This window comes from Oncorhynchus clarkii, chromosome 17 (genome assembly GCF_045791955.1).
Source record: "Oncorhynchus clarkii lewisi isolate Uvic-CL-2024 chromosome 17, UVic_Ocla_1.0, whole genome shotgun sequence".
NCBI classification, from domain to species: Eukaryota; Metazoa; Chordata; class Actinopteri; order Salmoniformes; family Salmonidae; genus Oncorhynchus; species Oncorhynchus clarkii.
Window position 1 is genome coordinate 13158415 of NC_092163.1, and position 19580 is coordinate 13177994.

At 43.1% G+C, this 19580-nt stretch overlaps 1 protein-coding gene across 1 annotated transcript; it reads right to left on the bottom strand.

Moving 5' to 3' along the window:
* Positions 1 to 1337: 1337 nt before the first annotated feature.
* On the bottom strand, positions 1338 to 19358 carry LOC139370301 (WW domain binding protein 1-like). The gene is made up of 4 exons (XM_071109693.1): positions 19154 to 19358; positions 8767 to 8869; positions 6622 to 6783; positions 1338 to 4851 (listed from the first exon to the last, which is right to left on the bottom strand). Exons 1-4 carry the CDS (start codon positions 19238 to 19240, stop codon positions 4049 to 4051), a joined length of 1155 nt encoding a protein of 384 aa, XP_070965794.1. The 5' UTR covers positions 19241 to 19358; the 3' UTR covers positions 1338 to 4048.
* Between the last annotated feature and the right edge of the window lie 222 nt (positions 19359 to 19580).

The window sequence follows — 19580 nt, forward strand, 5'->3', positions numbered from 1 at the left end:
CAGCTGATGTACGAAGGGCTATATAAATACATTTGATTTCATTTCATTCTGTGGCAGCACAATGACCAAACGATATACTGTATGTGAGGCTCTTGATCATATCTTCGATCATGACACTGGTGAGGAGGAGAGAGGCCAGGAAACTGACAGTGAAGATGCATTAGAGGAGGAAGTGTCAGAAGTTGAAGACAACACAGAATATGATCCAGACCAAGAGACAACCGATGTGGAACAAATCAGTAATGAGGAAGAGGGTCCTGCTGAGGTTTTTGTTACATGTATTTATTTACTTTTCTTCTCTTTTGCACACCAGCATCTCTACCTGCACATGACCATCTGATCATATCACTCCAGTGTTAATCTGCTAAATTGTAATTATTCGCCTACCTCCTCATGCCTTTTGCACACAATGTATATACTTTTTTTTCCTACTGATATTGACTTGTTTATTGTTTACTCCATGTGTAACTGTGTCATCTGTTCACACTGCTATGCTTTATCTTGGCCAGGTCGCAGTTGTGAATGAGAACTTGTTCTCAACTAGCTGGTTAAATAAAGGTGAAATAAAAAAAATACAAAATAACATTCTGGTCAAAGAATGGGAATTTGTCCTGGTCTTCATCCCCACCTGAGAGGAGAGGTCAGCTGAACATGTTATCAGGATGACCCCAGGGCCAACGAGATACGCCATACCCCGGGTTGATGACATAAAATCCTGCTTCGAACTGTTTCTGACAGAGTCAATCGAAGCTATAGCGATGAACATGACCAACTTGGAGGGGAGGCGCATTTACAAAGACAACTGGAAGGAGGTAGAAAGACGTGGGTCTCTTGATTTGGCCGGTGTGTACAGATCCAGAAACTAATCGAACACCAGTTTGTGTGATAAATAGCACAATGTTTCATCTGAGTATTTGTTATAGTCAAAATAATCCATTCATTAAGCTTTTTTTTTTTTTACTCAAAAACAAGTTCTATGAGTTCAGGTCAATGAGGTCTACAGGCCATAAATAGCAAATAGAAGTTCAAAACTTGTAATGTTCACAAGAACTTAAGTTGATTAAAAGAGCGAACACAACATTAGGTGATAATATATGTATCATTATGGATTTACAATCAGCTATAATGGGGCGGTCATTTTGGACCGGGAACACAGAATTAACGAACACAACAAGAGGGTTAATGGAGCAAATTATACACGTTACAGGTAATATTATTTCTTATAGCACTGATTTTCAACTCACCTTACCTCGTCCATTTGATTAAAATGCAGCTTTCAAATCATTTAGCAATTCAGCCGCGTGGAACACAAACAAAGAACACAACACTGCAAAGAAAAGTATTTCTGGTTTACATTTATTGAACATGTGTCAATTTCGCTGCTGTAATAAAATGCCTTTTGAACAAAAAACAGAAAATGTGCACAACCACCTTACATCCCATGTGGAAACAGCATAATATCTTTGGCATGATGTCCATTATTCACAATAGAATATTGTCACATCATTCAATAGGTCATTTAATCTGTGCATTGAGTTCCCTGTATCTTCACCTTCACACTCGTTTGATTGATTGAAGGAGATTGAAGGTTTCAAGAGTACAACAAGTCTATACACAACAATAAAATAAAAATGAATCATTCACTAACTAAAAAAACTAATGATTGTAGACTGACATTTTGCTACGACATATTTAAATGTAGCTCGTTTGGTTCATAAATGCGTTGTATGATATTATAATACACAATTTTCCAATGTCGATCAAAAGCTTTACAATTTCATTACACAAGTTGACAAAGACATCCGTCCAAAATGCAGAATAGTTGACCTTTGTTGTACCACAATTATAGAATATTATATTTGTTTCTACAAAATGCATAATAGGCCTATATAAAGCACTTATGATAGCTTGGTTCGTTTCTCCTACGGACATGTATGTTTCACTAACGCACAATCATTGCGGGCGATCGCAAACATGAGTTTCTCAGAGATGCACACTACAATCATGTAATCAATATCTAAGAGAAGAACCAATCACGTCCTAGACTCCGATAGAGGCCCATACTGTATGTGGTAAGCGTTGTGTTTTTACCCATGTAGAATTCATCCCAACGACACATTAGAAAACCATCCTTTACAAAACAAATAGTAACTGATTCAAAGGAGAGAAAAAAAGACTGGATTCACAGATAAAAAAAAGTTGTATGTTTGATCAATTTCTTTATCTCCATTATTAGAGTTACATATATTCATGTGCAAAATAAAACGATTGTGTCACACAAAATGTGTTAATGCACTTGGGTCCCTGTGACAACAGGGTTGTAGGAGAGTAAAAAACAACATAAGACTGAAAGGTCTTATGTGGAACAGTAACATTCACACACACAGTGTTTAGCGTCAGGCTCTTCCTGTACAGTATACTCCGAGTCAGTATTCATGTCATAAGAATTAACTGTCCTCGACAATGCGCACCAACTGGGGAAAACAAACGTTCTTTCCCCCATTGACCCCGACTGTAAAAGAGCCAACTTCGTAGTACATTTTTTGTTATACAAATGTAATGTAGGTCAAAAATTTCAACCTACGGTTCGCGATGCTCCCACTTAGGGAAATAGAGCCAGCGTCCCTGTGGCTTCAGGCTATTCGGTGTGGAAGAGTGAGAAATTGTGGGGACCCAGTGTCAAAGGAGGCTACACTTTAGCTACGTGTGTGGAAGATATTTTATCACAGGTAAAACATTTAACTTGATTAGTACAGTCCGTTTGGAACTCCACTCACTACTTGTAGCTTTATAGCTAGTCCGTGTGTGTTGGCTAGCTTAATGTTCTGGTTCAGGGCTCCCAACCCTGCTCCTGGAGAGCTACCGTCCTGTAGGTTTATAGCTAGTCCGTGTGTGTTGGCTAGCTTAATGTTCTGGTTCAGGGCTCTCCAACCCTGCTCCTGGAGAGCTACCGTCCTGTAGGTTCACTCCAATCCTAATCTAGCACACCTGATTCTAAAAATGAGCTGTTTATAAACTGAATCAGATTAGTTACAACTGGGTTTGCGAGTGAAAACCTACAGGAGGGTAGCTCTCCAGGAACAGGGTTGGAGAGTCCTGTTCTGGTTGGTAGCTAGCTAGCACGCAGTCACTCACGTGGTTAACATTAATGCCGTCATGAAAACGAGGGAAGCCCGACAACATTACATTTTTCTAAGTAGTGAGAACGCTCAGGAGCAGGAAAAGTTGAATAGTAATCTTTACACACGTTGTACTTTTCTTAAATGTATTTTTGTAATTGACTAAAACAAGCAGACAAGAAAATAGCTTTTGGAAAAAGGTCAAGTTTTTGCTGTGAGCCAACGGGGTAACCAAAGTAGCCATGGGTTGTTTTCCCCACAGGCAGGCAGGGCCACCACGTTCTACTTCATACCGACTGGGACTATCACATTACATAAACACACATCGTCGCCATGACGATCCACACTGCACTGCTCGACAATGTTCCTGTACCGCTTCAGTGTATTTGTCCAGGATGTTACTTCCTGTGAACAGACACAGGAAGTAGCTGCAATGATTTCCAGTAGCTTGGTACACTGAGCATAGGAGTTGGCAAGACAGCACAAACTGATCTGGGACCAGGCTAGAGTTGCACCAGTGTGTACTTACACTATACTGCAGTCGCACCAAACGTCAGGTCAGCATCCACTGACCAGACTATCAATCTCCTCCAGCTTGCATAAGTCTTTACACAATCTCCTTTCGCCTCCTCTTGGCAAAGGCAGACAAGAGGAGGAGATTTATGCAGTCTGTAGGTAGGTTGGTGATAGGCTAAACCTCTCCTCCGGTCTCCTTGTACATTGCAGTTAAGGCCACCATTACAGTATGCCAAAGGGGCTTTAGCTATCAACATCAGGCTTTTAAGTCCAGACTCTGGGATAAAATACAACTTCCTACTCGTCACACACACACAATCTCAGACAGTCACACACACACACACTAAAGTCTTGACTCCCACTCCTGGTTCTCTCTCCCTCCTCGGTGAAGATGTGCTTTAGCTTAGCGTAGCTCAGCCCTGAGGTTCTGTGCTGTTGCCATGGTGAGGGGGCCCCTCAAGCTCGTTGATGGTGTGGAGGAGCAGGCACACCGGGGGCTGGGTGGGTTGTGTCATGGCGGGTGGTGGCAGGGAGGTGGATCCTGTCGCCGACCCGCACTCCAACCTACTTTCGGGTCCATCCAGGGCTAGCTCCTCTTCTACTCCCGGAGCGGGATGACCGCACCCATCGCAGAAGTCTCCTTCTTCCTGCTCCTCAACCTCCTCCCCCATTAGGCTATCCTTCTCCCTCAGCTCCTTGCCCTCCTGGCTTCCAATACTTGTACTACCACCACGGTCACATACGCACACCTCGATACCCGAGTCACCCGTGAAACGGCGCCGCCGCCCAAGGGCCCCCCTATTATCTTTGTCCTCATGGGCACCGCTCTCGGGCCCCCCTAGGTCCCTGAGTAACAGGGGCTCCTTGCAACTCTTCTCTGGGCCTCTAGGCTCCTCTGTAGAGGCCTCCTGGGGTCCTAGCCCTGGTCCACCATCCTGGGGCTCCTGAGGCTTATTGTCTACCTTGTGTCTGTTGTAGCCAATGGTGGGAGCCCCAATGCAGTGGGGCTCTTCCAGGCTCGGCCTGGAGCAAAGGGTGTCGGACACTGGGGGGACCGGAGTGGTCTGGATGCTCGGGCAGTGTCCCAGTCCCAGGCCGTCCTGTGGGTCCGTGGGCATGGGGCTGACTGTATGGAAGACACTGTAGGGAGGGGGAGGGGTTGGAGGGCGGTTCACCACCTCCTCATAGTCAGGTAGGAGGGAATTTGGAAGAAACCCTGGAAGTGAAGAAGAGAGGGACACAAAGGACAGTTAATCATAACTGGAAATGATTGCAAGGAAAACATGTTGCAAGGTTGGCATTGAACCAAGACCCGGTGGTAAGACCCGGTGGCATTGAACCAAGACCCGGTGGTAAGACCCGGTGGTATTGAACCAAGACCCGGTGGTAAGACCCGGTGGTATTGAACCAAGACCCGGTGGCATTGAACCAAGACCCGGTGGCATTGAACCAAGACCCGGTGGCATTGCACCAAGACCCGGTGGCATTGCACCAAGACCCGGTGGCATTGATCCAAGACCCGGTGGCATTGCACCAAGACCCGGTGGCATTGCACCAAGACCCGGTGGCATTGCACCAAGACCCGGTGGTATTGAACCAAGACCCGGTGGTATTGAACCAAGACCCGGTGGTATTGAACCAAGACCCGGTGGTATTGAACCAAGACCCGGTGGTATTGAACCAAGACCCGGTGGTATTGAACCAAGACCCGGTGGTATTGAACCAAGACCCGGTGGTATTGAACCAAGACCCGGTGGTTAAGGTTTCCTGCAATCTGGGGCATGAAACAGGGCTGTGTTTCATCCCATATCAAAACGAAACCGCAACTCCTAGTTCAAACAAAGGACTGGAGTTGAGTCAAGGTAGCGCTGCCAGGCAGTGACTAAACTCTGTTTGATGCAATAATTGTCATTGAGAAATATCCCCCCTAGCCGAGAGGGAAAACCACAAAAATTCACCTAAGGTACAATGTTTGAGTAAGCTTCAGCACTGGGGAATAACAATGTAATGTAGTCAGACAGAAACGCAGAAGGAGAGAACTACTGAGACTGAAGTTGAGTATGTATGAAGCGTTAGTGCTCGTGTTTCATTGCGCCACGGAAATGATAGGACTGAAATAGAAGGGCATTGCGCAATAATACCATGTTGTTGACTACTACCAGTATAACGCTGTGTATCTGTGCAGTTCCTCCTAAGCTGTATCGGGCAGCACACCGTGCCATGGTTAATACGGGCAGCACACCGTGCCATGGTTAATACGGGCAGCACACCGTGCCATGGTTAATACGGGCAGCACACCATGCCACGGTTAATACGGGCAGCACACCATGCCACGGTTAATACGGGCAGCACACCATGCCACGGTTAATACGGGCAGCACACCATGCCACGGTTAATACGGGCAGCACACCATGCCACGGTTAATACGGGCAGCACACCATGCCACGGTTAATACGGGCAGCACACCATGCTATGGTTAATACGGGCAGCACACCATGCCATGGTTAATACGGGCAGCACACCGTGCCATGGTTAATACGGGCAGCACACCGTGCCATGGTTAATACGGGCAGCACACCGTGCCATGGTTAATACGGGCAGCACACCGTGCCATGGTTAATACGGGCAGCACACCATGCTATGGTTAGGTTAATACAGGCAGCACACCATGCCATGGTTATGTTAATACGGGCAGCACACCATGCCATGGTTAATACGGGCAGCACACCATGCCACGGTTAGGTTAATACGGGCAGCACACCATGCCATGGTTAATACGGGCAGCACACCATGCCACGGTTAATACGGGCAGCACACCATGCCACGGTTAATACGGGCAGCACACCGTGCAACAACGCAATATGACGGTAACGACATCAATGATGGACTACCACGAGTCTGACACTGTGTACAGAACACGGCGCTCTCTCGTGTTGTGGGTGTCGCGCCGTGCCACACGGGGAGCTCTGATAGGCGGGACTCTTACTGAAGTAGAACGGAAGGGAGGTGTAGTTGTGCGCCTCGCGGTAGGCGATGAGGTTGATCTCGTGCTGGCGCTGCTGCTGCTGCAGCCGGTGCTTGGTGCGCCGGTGGTGACACACGCAGCAGCAGCTCAGGATGAAGATGATGACCCACACCAGCCAGAACCCTGCCGGAGACAGAGACACAGTAGAAAGACTGAAACATAGACATATGTTAATACGTGTTATTCATATCTCTATGGTGAAACTACTGTAAAAGTACTGCTGAACAGAAGGAGTGACATATTGTTTTTGAAAGCAACAGAGAGCTACAGTACATTACTGTAAAAATCTAGTGCCTATACAGTGAATGCCAGTAGTGACAAATTGCTAGTGAATGCAATAGAGAGATATAGTGCACCACTACACAGTAACAACATGGAGGCAGAGCCATAGATATTGGCCAACTACCCTCCAGGTTTGTTCTAAACGTTGTTCCATAGCAAGGATGTAACTACATTGGAACTTTTGCTACCAACAGTGTACCATGGTGTCGATTGGTATTCTACATCCCAATCGGAGTTCACAGTTCATGTTGTAGCTCATTCATCAAGGCAAAAAGCAGAGGACCTAACTCCTGGGATGGGGGAGGAGGAGGAAATTATATACAGAGGACCTAACTCCTGGGATGGGGGAGGAGGAGGAGGAAGTGATATGCAGAGGACCTATCTCCTGAGATGGGTAGGAGGAGGAAGTGATATGCAGAGGACCTATCTCCTGGGATGGGGAGGAAGTGATATGCAGAGGACCTATCTCCTGGGATGGGGAGGAAGTGATATGCAGAGGACCTATCTCCTGGGATGGGGGAGGAGGAGGAAGTGATATGCAGAGGACCTATCTCCTGAGATGGGGAGGAAGTGATATGCAGAGGACCTATCTCCTGGGATGGGGGAGGAGGAGGAAGTGATATGCAGAGGACCTATCTCCTGGGATGGGGAGGAAGTGATATGCAGAGGACCTATCTCCTGGGATGGGGGAGGAGGAGGAAGTGATATGCAGAGGACCTATCTCCTGGGATGGGGGAGGAGGAGGAAGTGATATGCAGAGGACCTATCTCCTGAGATGGGGAGGAGGAGGAAGTGATATGCAGAGGACCTATCTCCTGGGATGGGGGAGGAGGAGGAAGTGATATGCAGAGGACCTCTCTCCTGGGATGGGGGAGGAGGAGGAAGTGATATGCAGAGGACCTCTCTCCTGGGATGGGGGAGGAGGAGGAAGTGATATGCAGAGGACCTATCTCCTGGGATGGGGAGGAGGAGGAAGTGATATGCAGAGGACCTATCTCCTGGGATGGGGGAGGAGGAGGAAGTGATATGCAGAGGACCTAAGTCCTAGTACAGTAAATAAGCTTTAAAATGGGTGTCAGAACTGACTTGTCTTTTTTAAAAATGTGTGGCGTGCATTCAGAGCATGTACTGTATGTTCAGTACATGCATGTTCACGTGCAGTGGTGTAAAGTACTTAAGTATAAATACCCCCAAAACTACTTTAGTACTTTAAAGTATCTGTACTTTACTTTTTACTCCACTACATTCCTTAAGAAAATATACTTTTTACTCCATACATTTTCCCTGACACCCAAAAGTACTTGTAACAATTCAAATGCTTAGCGGGACAGGAAAATGGTCCAATTCACACACTTCTCAAGAGAACATCCCTACTGCCTCTGATCTGGCCGACTCACTAAACACAAATGCTTCATTTGTAAATTATCTGTTAAGTGTGCCACTGGTTAACCGTAAATAAATAAAAAAACAAGACAATTGTGCCATCTGGTTTGCTTAATATAAGGAATGTGAAATGATGTACACTTACTTTTGATACCTAAGTATAATTCAAACCAAATACTTAAGACTTTTAGTCAAGTAGTATTTTACTGGGTGACTTTCACTTGAGTCACTCTCTATGAATCTATCTTTACTTTTACTCAAGTATGACAATTGGGTACTTTCTCCACCACTGTTCAGGTGTACAGGTGAATGTGAGGGGACACTGCTATATGACTAAAATGCAAATGTATTTCAGAGCGGGAGAATGAGAGTGAAAGTGAGAGGTAGAGAGAGTGTGTGTGTGGGTGTGTGTGATAGCGTAGAGAGAGAGAGAATCCTTACACCAGAGTTCATAGTAGTAACTGCAGCACTGTGACTGCCCACAGCAGTGTCCTGATTCGCAGACGTAGCTCTGGTTGTTCAGCCCCTCACAGTGCAGTAGGCTCTGGAAGACAAGAAGAGACAAGTCAATAACAGGAGTGTAAAAACCGTATGTCCACCACCTGGGTCGTATTCATTAAGTCACAACGTAGCGAAACCTTTGCAATGAACAACGGAAATAAGCGTTTCATATCGGACAAGCCCAGGTAGTCTCTTGCCGTGTCAGTCTGTGTTCTTCCGTCTGTTGCCTAGTGAATATGACCCAGCACCCGCCACTCAAATACTGATGATCATTTTTGTTAGTCATCATCTTGATAAAAAGGTGCTACCCCTAGAATTTCTCAGAATTTCTTCCCTATGTGGAAGCTAGGTGTATTGCAACATCACTAGGCTGCATTCAAAACAAATCTCCCCCTCATCCCCTTTTCCTGTAACATGGCGGGGACTCGCGCTCGAGCCTTTCACTTTTGGTCCACCAGCTTCAAACAGCTGGAAAAACTATACTGAACAAAATATATATATATTAAAAAAAAATGGTTTTAAAATCGCAACATGCAAAAAGGTCTAACATTTTACTGAGTTACAGTTCATAAGGAAATCAGTCAATTCAAATAAAATTCCTTATGCCCTAATCTATGGATTTCACATGGCTGGGAATACAGATCTACATCGGTTGGTCACAGATAACAAAAACAAAGTAGGGACTGGATAAAAAACGGTCAGTATCTGCTGTGTGTGACCACCATTTGCCTCATGCAGTGTGACATCTCCTTCAGAGTTGACCAGGCTGTTGATTGTGGCCTGTGGAATGTTGTCCCACTCTTCTTCAATGGCTGTGCGACGTTGATGCATATTGGCGGGAAGTGGAACAAGCTGTTGTCCATGTTGATCCAGAGCATCCCAAACAAGCTCAAAGGGTGACATGTCTGGTGAATATGCAGGCCATGGAAGAACTACGACATTTTCAGCTTCCAGGAATTGTGTACAGATCCTTGCGACATGGGGCCGTGCGTTATCATGCTGAAACATGTGGTGATAGCAGCAGTTGAATGGCAATGGGCCTCAGGATCTCATCACCACACCTGTCAGATGGATGGATTATCTTGTTAAAAGGAGAAATGCTCACTAACAGGGATGCAAACCAATTTGTGCACAATATTTTAGAGAAATAAGCTTTTAGTGCATATGGAACATTTCTGGGATCTTTTATTTCAGCTCATGAAACATGGGACCAACACTTTACAGGCCGTGTTCATATTTTTCTTCAGTGTATATATTTTGTTGTTGAAAGTATATTTCACAGCGATTTAGATTGCACAATGATTCCCTACACTTTAATGCTTGTTTTCACAAACTGAAATAGAGCAAACAGTGTAGAATTTTAGCAACCAGGAAAAAAGTGATTTCTACAATGGCCACTTGACTCCATTTCCACTAAATACACAGTCAAAGTCAAAACAGCGTTCCTATTTTGACAATCGATGTCACTCCGCGGGAGAAATCAATGGGGTGAATATCACAGCTATTCACAACACTGATGGGTAAGTAATACTGTGAAACAATATCACTGCATGCATATATATATATATATATATATATATGATGGACATCTCCTGAAATTACAACGCAAAAATAAATCCTGTGTGTAGCACCTTCAACTCATGATAGCATTATGGAGCATTAACTGAAACATCAACTATAAGATCGCAACATACAGCGGTTGAGCTCTCTCTACAGAAATTGCTCTGGCGATTAGACCTAGGTCACCTGAGTACTACACTCTCATAGATACTGTAACTGTACGGGACCTGAATAACAAATATGTATTCATCAAAACAACTGGTTAACAACTAGTTAGTATAGCCTATAGACTATATCAAGACGTTCAGACAGTTGATAGACTAGTGATCACTCATATTTGTATGTTGCCCTCTAGGGTTTAGGCTAGGTCGCTTTATCAGCACTCACAGATACTGTACCTGACCAGAATAAATAAATAATGAAATAAGTCTCTCTAAAATAAAAAATAAAAACAAAGATCAATAACTGATTAGTCGTGTTCAATGTAACCTATAGGGTCTGGAAGAACTAGGTCCAGACATAAGTGGTAGTATTGAACCTCTCAATCATCCCTCGTATACATGGGTGCTAAGCTGCTAGAATGTCCACGGCTCAGATTTCCTCATCACTTACCATTCAGGCGCTAGTAGCCTCAGCCTCATACAACATTCAATACAACAGAGTGAACAGACAGACATGGCCCACACTGGAACAAACACACCAAGTTCGTCTAGCCTAGAGAAACACAATGTACAAGCTGCTTGTTTGCGTAGATGACGGCCTAAATGTGCCTCCAGTCAAACAGGAACTAGCCTGTTAGCCTACATCAGAAGCTTGTAGAACCTGACCCATCAAAGACACACTTAAAAATCAGTGGCAATACAAACATTCTTTCAATCATTCAGTTTCTACTTTCCAAGGGGACAGCAGGAATAGCCATTGATAAAGAATGAACTAAAAACCAGAAACCAGACAAGGAAGACAGCCAAGGAAGCCTCTCATCAAAAACGGCTTCAGAATGTATATTGATTTATCAGGCAACCCCTACCAGGCTACACATTATCTACAAGATTAGATTATGGATTAAATCCTGAGGAGAAATGTTAGCCAAGGTTTTCTATACCCGTTTCCTTTCCAGCTGGAGAGGCATAGCTGTCCAAAATTCCTAAATCCCAAGGAGCGCAAGTGCTTTCAAATCAAGGGTCGTTATCCTTCCAGTCCACAGATGAAAAAAGTGAAAGAGCGCACACACACACACACACCAAGCAAAATAGGGGACAAGGATTTCTCTAAGGAAATGTCCAAGCGGCAGTGGAGTGTGAGCTGCCAGCCAGAGTAGAGGACTGCATGGTAATGAAGAGTGGAGCACCCTCTGTATTCAAAACGGCAGGCGGAGTTTGTGTGTCCGAGTGAGGACAGTTATAACACAGGAATAGTGAAACCCAGCCACAGATCAACTTCACGCACACACTAGCCTATGCGTTTCCACTAGGAAAGTCTGGAGCATTTCCACAGTGTATCTTTTTAACAACCTCCCACAAAATTGTTTACACCATACAACTACATTGTATGACATGGCATAAGCCCATCACACAAAAAAACAAACAGGTTAAAGCTGAAAACTGCAGAGAAACTAAGCTACTGTTTGGTTTGGAGGCATTTTCAGTTCTTGCGCTGAGGAGATTACACAGTCTCGAGTCAGAGACCTTTGGCTTTAGAGGAGATCAAGAACTCCCCGGCTCCCAGGGGCTGTTGTCGAGAACCGAAGTGCAAAGATATAACCCTTAGGCCTATGACGTGATGTTTTTGTTACTTGTTGTTGTATTTGTGCTAGGATGTTGGATCCAGTCCAGTTAGCACGATAGGCTAGGCCTAGAAAAAAAAAAAACTAAAGCCAAATCCATGTAAAAATACTATTTGGACAACAAATTGCCTAAGCCTAGGTTAAGAGATAAAAAAGCCTAGGTTAAGAGATAAAAAAGCCTAGGTTAAGAGATAAAAAAGTCAAGGTTAAGAGATAAAAAAGCCTAGGTTAAGAGATAAAAAAGCCTAGGTTAAGAGATAAAAAAGCCAAGGTTAAGAGATGAAAAAGCCAAGATTAAGAGATGAAAAAGCCAAGGTTAAGAGATGAAAAAGCCAAGGTTAAGAGATGAAAAAGCCAAGGTTAAGAGATGAAAAAGCCAAGGTTAAGAGATGAAAAGTTTTTTTTTTTAGGCGTCTTAATTTTCTATCGCCTAGGAGACGTATCAGACAAGACATTGAGCCAACAAAGAATCTCGACAGACAACATTCCTCAGTCTCTCAGCCTTCGACAATAGGCTGCTGCAGGATGGAACAACCATCCCTTCTCGTACTACAGTAGAAGATTAAGGACGGGTGGATTGTGTTACTAACTCTGCCAGAGCCTACAGGCATAATAGAGATTAATTAAATGTAAAATCGACCATAATGAGAAGGTGCTGAAACAACCAGACATACAAGAACAGTCCGGTGTCACTGCTTGACTATCAGAACATTTTCTCTCTTGGACAGCTGCTAAAAAGTGACTAAGTGGATTCTTGACCGTGTGCATATGATATAGCATTTGATCTGGCATGAATATGCACAAACCTGCCATACTATTGATGCTGTATACTAGTGTCTAAGCTAAATTATTTATGGAGGATCTCTACCTTTTCATGCAAAGAAGCATGTTAGTTTCAAATTCTTAGTAGGCACATCGCTAAAAACTACAAAATGTCTTGAATGAAAAAGAAAACCCAACTGCGTCTTTCTTAGGCCTGCAAGCTACATGACAGGCAAAGAAGTCTCAACCAGCATAGCATTCTTTTGGACTGACATATTGCATAGAGGGTTCGCTACTGCGGCCAAAACAATCGGAGAGGTTTTATTACCTGGTAACGTTAGTATTAGGTTCACTATTAGCTTTCTTATTATTATCAGGATGTATTCAAACAGTAATGTGCAATTGAGCAGAAATATAGCTTTCTGAAGAGGCAACAATGGCACAGGAATGCCCCAGTCTGTGTGTCAGGGCTTGACATACAGGGGAGGTTTAGGAAGCACCGTCAGTGGCTTGCTTGGGCCAGTGATTATTTTTTTTATAACGCTATTTTAATCTAGGCTATATAATTGATCTATAGAAAACAAAAGATGGATTTCCGAAGCTGTTTGTTCGATATGTTGATTATTTACCACACACACACGCTACACACATATAGCCCACAGATAATCTGTCGGGGCAGAGAGCTTGCGGAGCTCAAATTGCTGGTCGTTGCGTGGAGCCAAGACCGACAGTCACCATGGAAGTCTGACTTTAAAAATCAGACATTTCCTCTAGAGCAAGGCTCTCCAACCCTGTTCCTGGAAAGCTACTCTCCTCAATGTTTTCGCTTCCGGGTAACTTCCAATTCCAGGTAACTCCGGATTCAGTTAAGCAACCAGCTAATTATTCCAATCAAGTGCACCAGATTAGGTTTGGAGCAAAAATCTACAGTAGCTCTCCAGGAACAGAGTTGGAGTGAAAATCTACAGTAGCTCTCCAGGAACAGAGTTGGAGTGAAAATCTACAGTAGCTCTCCAGGAACAGAGTTGGAGTGAAAATCTACAGTAGCTCTCCAGGAACAGAGTTGGAGTGAAAATCTACAGTAGCTCTCCAGGAACAGAGTTGGAGAGCCCTACGTCTATGCTCTTTGGTCCTTGAAGTTATGGTAGTTGATTTAATCCAGACTTCATTAGCGTGTGCTTTGGGAACATGACTATTTAGGAGGTCAAAATAACCCAAATGTCAATGCATAAGGCCTTTAATAAATTCCTTAATCTTAAAAGTGGTAATGCACACTTTTTTGCCTAGATTTTTTTCTATACGTTATCAAATGTAGGTCCTTCACATTTCTTATTTAAAGATGCACTATGTAGAAATCACTCTGGCATGTCCTGGTTGATAAAATTCTATTAGTTCACCTAAATTCAGTTTGTGACATAAGTATAGCGTAGGGAATCATTGTTCAATCTAAACCATTGTGAGAAATATTTTCCATAACCAAAAATATTGTATTTTCAGCTGTTTCAAGCTGGTGTACAAAACTGAAAGTAAAAGACGCAAGAGCAAAACTTAAAACGGGAAGCAAAGAAATAGCGCACATAGAACCGATCTACCGCTTCTTAGACTTGCTTTCAATGAGGGATCTTTAACTCATATTTCTATGCGAATTTGGTCTGGTCACTCAAAAACGTACATCTTGCAGCTTTAAGTGCTTGGAAAAAGTCCTTGAATGTGTCTGTATGAACCCTGTATAGGCTACTTGCTCAGGCCGCAAATGAATGATAAGTGCATAATTTCAATAGCAGCTGATTTTAACATTCGATTTCCTGTCAAATCTTGAACCGTGTAGGTATTTCTCGAAATTGGGTCAGTAGCTTTCAGTTGGCTTTGGCCCGGTGTTCCACTTGCAAATTTACCTGAATGTCAATCCCTGCTGTGTGTGGTACGTGTAGGACCTATGTGTCTACCACTTTATGTAGCCGTTAGCGATGCTAATGACACCCTTACTGTTTTCGGGTAGATGGAAAGACAATTAAAAGTTAACTACAAAGTAGCCTATGCCTTCTTGGCAGAATCATGATTATTTGCATCAATCCAGTGGTCATTTGTTTTGAAAACAACATCACAAGTGCGCTGCAGAAACACAACTAGCTGGTAAGCACCTGAATTAAAGGGTAATTACACAAAAATCTAAATTTCACAAATTCTCTCAACAATGGTCTGCAAATATGTTTTAAGAATTGTTGTGGATTATGTAATTTTTTTGCCGTGATATTGTTTTGGTACAGTATCAAGTATCGTTTTTTCAAATTCTGCCCTCTAGATGATTTCGCAGAACACATGCCACTTTGAAATCTGCAATAAATACATTTAGCATTTTATTTTAAGTCTCTTTTCTGTTACAGTAAATATATCTACATCAAAGAACAAGGGCATACTAGTTTAAAAGATGACTAGTCATTTTACGGGACACCGGCCAGGTCATTGTCCATTATCTTTTTTTAAATGAAAAGTTTGGTGTGACTAAATCGTGTGCTGGTGCCACCAACTGAAAAAGGTGGTAGCTGGAAAAAGTTAGTGTAGAACCCTGGCATAGTTCACTTCCTATTTTGCAGATTCAATACTGACACAGAGCTGACTGGCAAGGGGAAAGTAAAGCAACAGTGTTCTAGAAGAGATATGTCTGAAGTTCAAGGTTGGGACAGTTCGTGCTGAACAGAACAGTGGTGACAAAAAAAAAAAAACATTCTCGACCACCACACATATTCAGCACTACTTTTCAAAGGGAAAAGAGGACGTGCTCAGGGAACTAGCCTATTTTTGGTTGATGGTTCGCCAACAATACTCCCACGTGAAGAGTAAGAGATCTGTCTTGCAAGAGATCTGTGTTGTCTTTGCAGACAGATATTAGGCTACACGTCTAATCTTGAAATGCAATGTACGGACAACCTGGGTTTGACACCTGGTCAGTTAGCCTCGGCCTACAGAGTTTGGGAGTTTGAAAAATGAGGGTGACTGATGTCGGCCTAGGCCAAAACCACGCAGGACAATGCAATCAATGTATTGTGTCACTCAATATTTCTCTCAAACAGAACTTGACAAATCCAGAGGTTAAACAAGACATTGGGATTGACATTGGCTCCTCCACTCAGCAACTGGTGACCATATTCAGTCACCCAGAACTAAGGCAATATGCCAGATACAAAATGAAATCTCAATGTTGTAGCAGCAAACGGGGAGAACGTTCAGATATCTGCGAGAGGCTGTAGCCCCCTTCCTAGAAATAAAGAAAAACATTGTTAAATTAACTTTAGACTTGTGGGTGATTCCTCACAAAAATGAACCATGATTTTTTTTGATTTTCACAAAATGTTATGCATAGAAGGGTCCTTTAGAGGAAGGATTGTTGACGGAGATGACTATACAAAACATTAAGAACACTTTCCATGATCGACTGACCAGGTGAATCCAGGTGAAAGCTATGATCTCTTATTGATGCCACTTGTTAAATCCACTTCAAATCAGTATAGATAAAAATGGGAGGAGACGGGTTGAAGGACTTTTAAGCCTGGAGACATTTGAGACATGAATTGTGTTTGTGTGCCATTCAGAGGGTGAACGTGCAAGACAAAAGGTTTAAGTGCCTTTGAACGGGGTATGGTAGTAGGTGCCAGGCGCACCAGTTTGTGTCAAGAACTACAACACTGCTGCATTCTTTCCTCACTCAACAGTTTCCTGTGTGTATCAAGGACATCCAGCCAACTTGACAACTGTGGGAAGTATTGGAGTCAACATGGGCCAGCATCCCTGTGGAACGCTTTTGACACCTTGTAGAGTCCATGCCCAGACGAACTGAGGCTGTTCTGAGGGAAAAGGGGGCTGCGCAACTCAATATTAGGAAGGTGTTATTCATATTTTGTACCATCAGTGTATATTTGACATTTGTATCTTGAAGCATAATTGAGAAATAATGAATTTAAGTTGGAACATGTGACATTTTGGCATTAACCAGGCCTTCTTTAAGACTCCATAATGTTTAAACTGCACTACAAAGGAAAAATTGGTGTCAAAGCTTTACTGCCTGCTCTGTAATATGAGTGGTACTTTAATTACAATTTTCACATATGAATATTGAAAAATATAAACATGAATATATAATATTTTTGGGGTTGAATGCCAGTTGTGAGAATTACCCAAAAGGAGTGCTATGATTGGCTTCTATATCAATGTCTTTGTATAAAATGGGCCATAACTTAAATAACTTTACTTGTAGTAATAATTATCTGAACCTTTTGCAGGGATATCTCTCATTATCTAATGATAACAAAATGCTTACAATGCTCTTGTATATGAGGGGGGACTTTGTGTGTCATGACATGGACTGAATTTAAGCCAGGTTCAAAACAACTGGGCACTCTAAAATGTCCAACTTCAGTGTGTTCAAGACAAATGGGGGAAAAAAAGAAAAAAAGATCTCCAACTGATTGGTCATCCAACTTCGCATCTTTCTAGAGCTCCGACTTTCCGACCTGAAGATCACTGACGTCGCGATGTGACGTCGTTTTACCCCAAAACATTTCCAGTGGTCTTGAATGCACAAGAGCAGGTTAGCGTTTTTCGATATGAATTTTGTTCTGGAGGCAGCTCTGCAGAGTGGTAACTAGCTGGCACAGCCACAAAGTCATACACATGTGTTTTCATCAATTTTTACAATTTTGACTTTGCAGATTGTCCATCTAGCGGAAATAGCTCAGTTCTGCCTCATCCCAATAAACGTCAACCTGCGAATTAAGACCAGCGATAGCTAATCTGTTTCACTGATAACCTCTTGTATTAATGACTACAGGGACATGAACGATGATGAATCCCCGTAAACTACTTCAGTGTATTCCATAAAGTAAATTACAGTACAGGCAGGTTGGTTGTTTAGCAACAAAAATCGACGCGTGTGCAACGTTTATTGGAAAAGTAATGCATTTGCACAATGAGCACTTGTCTCAAATACATCGTTACAGTTGTTGGTTAGGTAGCAAACATTTGTTTTGTACATATTAGCATTGACATGAAATCAGTCAAAAAACCTGAAAACAAGACACACATAAAGAACAAGATAACACTAGCTGAAACGAGACACCCACGATTCCCTTCATTGCAGCTTCTTGTGATTGGGTGGATTCGATTATGCTGAGCCAAGGGGCACCGGTCTATGGCCGGTGACGTGAACGGGCAAAACGGTGAGGGAAGAGCTCCTTTCTCAAATGGAATAGTAATCTGCGCTACTCGGTCCTGGTGCATCGTCCAGAAACATACCTCTTTTCCAGAAAATATGTGCTTTAAAACTAGTTGTTTTCATTGGGAAGGCAGATACATATTTTTTATCAAAAGCGAACACCTTCGCATGTTAAATCGCAATCTCACCACGTTCTTAATTACGCCGTTTATTTGAGCCGACTTCAAAGTGAGCTATGACTGGAGCATCTGGCTCATGCCCGGGAGGCAGCCCGGTCCTAAAACCAATACAATCAACTTTTACATTATGCAAAACACGCCTACCCGTGCCAGATGAACCGAATCTCCTCATTGTTACTAGCTGGCTGTTCAGAATCATAACGCAGATTCCGGTCACATCGATGCACGCTCATCATTTTCGTTACAACAGCCAACACGTTTAAAAAACAGCACTTACACATGCAGTTTCAATGCAAATATATAAACAAAACATCAATTAATCATTGTTTTTAATAAGACAGCTCCTGACTTGTTGGCTAGTAGGATGATAATGCTGTGCTAGTATGTGGCGAGATATTTGATAACTCAACCATTTAATTAGACAGCTGTCAATGGGTGCGGCTAGAGACGTTTGCTTAACACTAAGGTTATTAAGGTTAGTGACTAACAGTAGCCCATGTAACTAACGTTAGTTAAAGCAGCACATACTTTGTCGAGTTCAGTCAACGCTAGCTAGCAAGTGCCTGTGAAGCCAACTAAATAGCTGACTGAACAACTAGCTAGCTAGCTAGCACGATAGCTAAAGCTAGCTACAGCGGTCGAACTTAGAAGTTATAAAGTTATACCCAACCGAGACTAGTTAGCCAGCAAACGTGTAGGAAAAAAGCTGGCCAAATTAATAACTAGCTACCTAACAAAGTAGCTAGCCGTATATGCAACTTTACTAGCTACCCAAATAAACATGCACGACCCGAACCAAAAACAAATCCTGGCAGACTTGAGTCCAAATCTTACCTCGTCTAATGTCGCGTCGGAGGGGCTGACAGCTACAACGTGCAAAAACAATCCCATTTTAAGACCCACACCTAAAATCTCGTTCATTCCTCCGACCGGACTCGTGTAAAAACATAAGCGTAGACGTGTGTTGTTCACTTCACTAATCTTAGCGAAATGTCAAACTAGTTTACGGCTCTACCGGACGCACTGAAAGACCACGCATGCGCTGCCTCCTTGCTACAGCGTAATTTGATATTTCAAGGAGGCACATTGGGCGAATTCGATTAACCTGGCCCGGGGTACGCCGAGCGTAGAACTTGAATACTATAATGGTTTGAACCTTCTTGTGACGGTCCAAAGATCAGCCATGTTGGTTAGGGAGTTATTCAACCATAGTTTGGTTTACCAGTGCTGTGATAAGATGCCAGTAGCATACCACTGCTGG